The 7,093-nt window shown below is 43.8% G+C and overlaps 1 protein-coding gene across 1 annotated transcript in view; it reads left to right on the forward strand.

Moving 5' to 3' along the window:
- The window catches only part of ADRBK2 (adrenergic, beta, receptor kinase 2), a 185,450-nt gene that overhangs the window by 105,074 nt on the left and 73,283 nt on the right, over positions 1-7,093 (forward strand). The window contains exons 4-6 of the mRNA XM_006890466.1: positions 114-215; positions 4,969-5,043; positions 6,043-6,104. Coding sequence (XP_006890528.1) covers positions 114-215; positions 4,969-5,043; positions 6,043-6,104 — 239 coding nt within the window. The remainder of the gene's footprint in view (positions 1-113; positions 216-4,968; positions 5,044-6,042; positions 6,105-7,093) is intronic.

Below are 7,093 nucleotides of genomic sequence, written 5' to 3' on the forward strand. Positions count from 1 at the left end.
ATCCCCTCTTTTCTTAGTTTCCCTGCAACCTCTGTGTCAGTGCTGTTTTATGATGGGGGCTAATGAAGTGAGTTCTGTACACGTGCCTAACCTGGGCAACTCTGTCAATGCAGATAAAAGAATATGAAAAGCTTGACAATGATGAGGACCGGCTCTGTAGAAGTCGACAAATCTATGACACCTACATCATGAAGGAGCTCCTTTCTTGTTCCCATGTAAGTATTGTTTTTGTTCTTTACTGCCTGCCAGGGAGACGGTTTCCAGTATTTCCAAAAGGAAAACAAAATAGAAAGCAGATGTTTAAAAATGCCAAAGGTGCTCTTCTGAGATGAAACGCAGTTCTTTTTTATTGTTATTTGTTTCCAAATGTCATGGACACATTATCTGTATATGTTAAGTGCAGTATGGATTGAAGCTTAATATCAAGAAAAAAAAAAAGATTCTCACCACTGGGCCCACTTGATAAATGGAGAAGAGATTGAGATTGTTGACTATTTCAGCTCGCCCAATTTCACAGTCAACACTCTTGGCACCAGCAATCAGGAAATCAGAAGACGAATTGCATTAGGGAAATCCGCTGTCAGAGACCTCTCCAGAGTGCTGAAGAGCAAGGATGCCAATACTAGAGACTAAGGTGCGCCTGATTCAGGCCACGGTCTTTACAGTTACTTGCTGTGCATCAGAGAGCTGGGTAATGACTAAGGATGACAGAAGAATTGATGCCTTTGAGTTGTGGTGCTGGAGAAGGGTTTTGAACATCCTGTGGATTGGCCAGCAGAACGAAGAATTCTGTCCTAGAGACGGTGAAACCAAGCTGCTCCTTGGAGGCAAGGATTTTGAGACTCCACCTCACATACGTTGGTCATGTAGACAGGAGAGAACAGTTTTTGAAGAAGGATATCATGCTTGGAAGTCTCAAAGGGCAGCATAGGTGAGGAATGCCCCAAATGAGCTAGATTGACATAATGATTGTGGTAATGAGGGTAGATGTATCATAGACAGTGAGATTAGCTCAGGATAGAGCAGGGTTCAGAAGCTATGATGCATAGGGTCGCTATGTGCTGCAAGTGGCTCGACAGCACCTAACAACAAAATACATCTGAAAGGGAGCTCTGGTGGCTTAGTGGTAAGGAATTCCTCTTTTAACCCCGAGGTATGTTGTTCCAATCCATCAGCAGTTCTGTGGGAGAAAGATAGGCAGCCGCCTCCTTCTGTGCAATATATTGCCTCTGGAAATCCCCCGAGAGCCAGCTGTGAGTCGATTCTGACTCAAAGGTTTCCAACCACAACACACATTGGGAAATTTTATGTGTTGAAGACAGAGGCCCTATATTGTAAGATTTGAATTATTGTCTTAGGTATTGCAATCAGTTTTATTCATTTCAGGGTTACAAAGCATAATGTCTAAATGAATAAAAATGCAGTATGATTTGCAACCTTTTACTCAAGTAAAATTTAAAATAAAAGCTTGGTGCTATCATTGCAGAAACCAGTGAAATGAAATGGCTAATTTGTACTAATTGAAGACAAGGTTGGTCTTAATTAGGAACTATTTATAAGGAAAATTGAGCTGCAGTTCTTTTTCTTTCGTTTACCTATACTTCAGTAATGAGACTAATCAAATATCACGAAATAGAAATCTTAAGTAGCTTCTTTGAACTGATAAGGATTGCAATTACTGTGTTGGTTTCATTTGTTAATTGTTAACATGGACACACAATATAGTCATATTCTCCCCCTGCTTGGAAATCACATCAGCAATAGAATAAACTAGGTTCCCAGGAAATTACTCTAGTGGGAGTGAGAGGGTAATTTTTGATGGAAATTTACCATGTGGTGTCTCTACATTTAGACCATTTTCCAAACGAGACATGCAAGTGGCCTGACCTGCGAGGTGCAATGCGTGTGACTGTTTAAATAAAATTGAAAAAGGAAAAGGAATCAACTTTTAATTTCTTAGTTCCTCATGAGTCCTATTTTAAGGGTCAGTGCACAGTTCAAATTTTAAAAGTGCGTCAGATTCAGGCCATAGTCTTTCTGATTATTTACTGTGCGTCTGAGTGAGAGCTGGACAGTGAATAAGGAAGACGGGGGGAAAAACACCTGACGCCTTAGAATTGTGCTGCTGGAGAAGAGCACTGAACATCCCATGGACAGTCAAGGAACAAACAGATGTGTCTTGGAGAGGATGCAGCCGGAGTGCTCTTTGGAGGCAAGAATGATGAGGCTTTGCCTCCCATACTTTGGGCATGTTGCTAGGAGGGGCTATTCCTTGGGGAGGGACATGATGCTGGGAAGGGTGGAGGGTTAACAGAAGAGAGGAAGACCCTCAACCGGGTGGACTGACACGGTGACTGCTGCAGTGGGCTCTTGTGTGTCAGGAAGTGTGAGGATGGCGCAGGCCAGGACAGGGTTTGGATCTTTTGTTTGTAGGGTCGTTATGAGTTGTACTCAGCTAAACGGCACCTTACAACAACAACAACAACAACAACAACACAGTTCAAATCAACCAGCATCTTCTTAGGAGAAAGACAGGCCGTCTCCTCCCGTGCAATTTACTGCCTCTGAAAACGCACTGGAGGGTCAGCTCTGGGTCATTTCTGACCTGATGGTACACAGTGACAACCACATGTGTCTGGTGGCTGCTGTGAAGGCAGCCCAGACAGCTTTTACCACTTAGACAGTTCTGTAACCCACTGTAGGCCATTGTAATGCTCTGTTTCCGTGTTCCTTATTCCAAAACTAGAAGAAATGATTTCTTTTCCCGTACGAACAGCATGGTAGTCTTTGTGGACATCCTTGCTGTCTGGATCGTGCCGTTGTTAAGCCTTGCTGCTGTTTGAGTCACCATGGTGACAAAGACATCTTTGATAGTTACTGTTGTCCTTTGACTCCACCTCCGATTTTTGTTATCAGGTGCCATCGAGTCTTCTGTGACTCATGGTGACCCTGTATAGAAACCCGACCAGGTCCCGTGTGTCATCCTCGAGATCACGCTGTGCGTGAACCCGTTGTTACAGCCAGGGCCAACCTACCTCCCCGAACATCATCTTCTGCCTTCACTTCTAACAGAAAGGATGTCTGGATAAGAGCTAATCTGCAGTGCTCCCTGCTTTCTTACCTGGGAACTGCCTAAACCCTAGAAGAATGGCAGATGTTTAATGAGGAGGCCTCTGGTGGCCTCGTCGCTAGGCAATAGGCTGCCAGTCTAAAGGCAGACAGTTCTAACCCACCAGCTGCTCTGCAGGAGAAAGATGGGCCGTCTCTTCCCTTGTGACTTAAAACCCCCCAAAACTCACCAGAGGTTCAGCTTTGAGTTGATTCTCATTTGACTTGTTACAGAGTTTGAATTTTCAGTAACTTAAAGCATTTCCTCACCACCCCCCCCACAGTGTGGTGTGGGTTTTCAGCCTTTAGTCTTACTGTACATTATAAAAGAAGTCATAGTCTTAAATTTTTCTTTTCTTTTTTTTTAAAAAAAAATTAAAAATTTTTTTCTTGAAGGCTACAGCTTATAATTCCTATCAGTGGAAGCACTTTTCTGTGTTAGAATCCGTTCTCTTCTCTACCTATAACAAGACTTTGGCTAGCCTGGGCAGACCCTTTACCACACTGGCCTGGCTTTGCAATCCCAGACTTTTTGTTCTTAAGTGTATAGCCTCGGTGTTCATTTTCTCTTCTATAGTAGAAATTTCTGATCTGTTGTTCATCGGTTTGCTGTGAGTTGTAGTCAACTCGACAGAATGTAATAACAAGGGTCCCACTGGCAGCTCGCTGAAGGGTGTACACACCTAATAAAATGAAAACAAGTGTCTCTACCAGTTGTCCTGGTAGTGCAGTGGGTGGGTGTGTGGCTGAGAAGCAGGAGCTTGGCTGTGTTGCTGCCCCACCAGCTTTGCAGGAAGAAGACTCAGTGTATAAAGATTACCGTCCAGAAACCAACCTGCCCCCGAGTCGGTCCTGTTGTGTGACTAGTGGAGAAGTGACTTGATGTTAACCAAGACGCCTTGCACTTCATTTTTGGGGTAGTCTAGGTCTGTCTTGGGGGAAATGAAACCAGAGTTGTCCTTGGAAAGGAGGGTGGTGAAACTTCTTCCCACACACATGTTGTTAGGAAGGGCCAGTCCTTGCAGAAGGACATCATGCTGGGGAAGCTGGAGGGTGAACATAAGAGACAAAGACAAAATGGACTGAGCCAGTGACTGGAGCCGTGGGCTTGAGTGTCAGAGCGTGAGGACGGCACAGGACAGGGCAGGGGCTCAGATCCATTGTCCGTAAGGTTTCTAAGAGTCACTCGTAGCATCACACAACAACAGCAACACATGAGATGCCCAAACTTGTCATCCTCTGTCTTCTCAGAACTCTGGAAGCTCATGTTAGTGTTTTTGTTGTTGTTGTGAGGTGCCGTTGAGTACGACTCACAGTGACCCTGTGAACAAAAGATCTGACCCCTGTTCTGTTCTGTGCCATCCTCTCCCTTCCTCTGGAAGCTCATAGAGACAAGTATCTGTAAATGTTGAAGGAAATGTCTTGACACAGTGACCGGCACAGTGACCTTGAGCATGGCAGCAGTCAGGAGGCCGGTGTGCGGCCAGGCCAAGTTTCAGTCTGTCATCCGTAGGGTTGCTATTCACCTCATTGGCACCTCCTGACAACAACAGCGTTGAAGAGTTTTAAGAGTAACTCAAATCACTGTCCTTAGCATGTATTTTGTTGTGTTGGAGCGAGCTCCCAGCTGACCCTCCAGTGGGTTTTTAGAGTCAGTATATGACACGGGAGAAAATTCCCCATATTACTCCCAAGAAACAGTGGGTGGATTCAATTCTCATGTGCCTTTGGGTTGACACCCTGCTGTTTGACCCTACTGTTTGATAAATGCTGTATTAAACAATCTATGGTGATACTTGAGAGCATAAACTGTATTGCCACGTTTTGTGGGGAAAAAAATACTGCTTTTGATTCTTCAAGGCCTTCTCACGACAAGCTGTAGAGCACGTGCAGAGCCACCTAGCCAAGAAACAAGTGCCGACCACACTTTTTCAGGTAAGACAAAGTTCTGGCAAAAGGCAGAGCCTGGCATCTGCCCAGCATTTGGGCTTGAGGGTGCTTGGTTTTTGATTCTTCATTATGCTCACTGCTGGTCATTTCTCCTCCCAAAAGTCATTTCCAGCTGAAGTGTTTTCAGTAGAGACAGCTGTGGGTCGCAAGCACGCAGGCCAAATTCTCAGCTGGATAAGGCCCCTTTGAACATGTCTGTGAGTTAGGAGAAGAGTGAAAGATAGCCGTAATGGGTGGGATGGTAAGAAACACTAGTGGTGCACAGGTTAAGCACATGACTGCTTCACCAGAAGTTAGGTGATCGAAACCCACGAGCTGCTCTGTGGGAGAAAGACCCAGCATTCTGTTCCGTGAAGATTCACAGTCTTGGAAACCTTATGGGACAGTTGCTCTCTGTCCTAAATGGTCTCTGCGAGTGGGAATCGACGTGACAGCAGTGGATTTAGTTTTGGTTTGTGTATAAGTGCTTTTAGTCATTTACAAGATTGGCCAAATAGATTGTGGGACCCTGTGTAAAATGGAAAAAAAAATAAATAAATGAAGACTTTGTTAAAAAAAAATTGTAAATAATTTCAAGATGATAAGAACAGAGCAGTAAGACACCCCGTGGACTTTTCTGAGGGTGAACCTGGGAGACGTCCATAGTCACGTGGCCTCTTGATCAGCCTGGTTCATGTAAGAGGCATCTCTGTCTTGCTGGGAAGCTGTGTTGGGCGGTTGAGACCCAGTGGTAACCCAGGCCAGCCCACCCCAGCCTTCAAGGCGCAGACAACGGAACGCTAGAAAACCATGAAATAATTCATGGTGATTGCAGTTCATCTGTGAAAGTGGTGCTGAGTCCCGGGAATGCCGATAGCACAGTGCTCTCAGAATGTATTAAATTGGCGACTGCATCTCGTTTGAGTCTCTATTCAATTGCTTTTGTGTTTATATGCTTCCTGTTTATGTGATGTGGCCTTTCTCCCCCGACCCCACCTTTTTCAGCCATATATAGAAGAAATCTGTGAAAGTCTTCGAGGCAACATTTTTCAGAAATTTCTGGAAAGGTATGAAAGTTTACGTGGAAACATCTTACTCTGTGTAGATGTACCTCATTTGACTCAGTACGTGTCATAATTATAATGTGTCTTAATTTATTCAGCCAGCAAGGATTTAATGAGTGTGTACTCTGTGGAAGGCCTTGTGTTACATTTGCTCCTTCATACTTAATACTTTGCATTATAACTTCAGGGTCTGCCTAGCTTTGTCTCTTGGACCTTTAAAACGGGCTGAGATGTAAATAGTTCTAAGACCTTCCATATTAAAGTATCTGTTGGGGAAACTTTTTCTAATGAAAACAGGACTCTGTAATTTTTCTGATGATTTAAAAAAAAACAAACCAAACACATCATACCCTTGGAAATGAAACAAGCCTGAGTTCAATACTTTAGGAACAGAGTCTAAGGACTTAGGTAAATGTCCTTTTTTAGTCTTATAGGTCATTAATACGCCTCTTAATATATTCCCCCTGGGCTACTCAGAGTAGAGAAAATGTTTATCATATTAAATCCTGAAGTTTCTCAATGACGCTTCTGTTCTGCCAATAAGCTTTTCAGGCACCTCCCAGCCAACCTGGCAGTGTTTTGAGAGCTGCCTCTGTGATAGATGATGCATATTGGAAGTGAACTTGTTCACACTGCATTTTTCTCCAGCAAGATGGCTGATTTCTAGACCATTTCTACCGTGAGGAATCATGTCATTACAGGGCTCAGAAATGGCTTTTGAACAGCATACGTCTCTGTACCACTGCAGTTTTCTTTTCCACACCTTCACAAAACCAGAGACACTGTGAGGAAAAAAAAAAGTTGTATTGTTATACTACTAGAATTCAAGAGATATTTCCATCCTACGATCGAGTTACTGCTTTGTGAAACTACTTTTGATAGAAATGATAGTGCCTGCCTACAACTAGGAGAAGATAACGTAGATGAATGGGATCTTCTAAGACTCAAATCCCTATGCACATCCAAAAACTTCTCCAACAGGGTAAAAAGGG

This window comes from Elephantulus edwardii, unplaced genomic scaffold (genome assembly GCF_000299155.1).
Source record: "Elephantulus edwardii isolate Elephantulus edwardi_28Jun2011 unplaced genomic scaffold, EleEdw1.0 scaffold00089, whole genome shotgun sequence".
NCBI classification, from domain to species: Eukaryota; Metazoa; Chordata; class Mammalia; order Macroscelidea; family Macroscelididae; genus Elephantulus; species Elephantulus edwardii.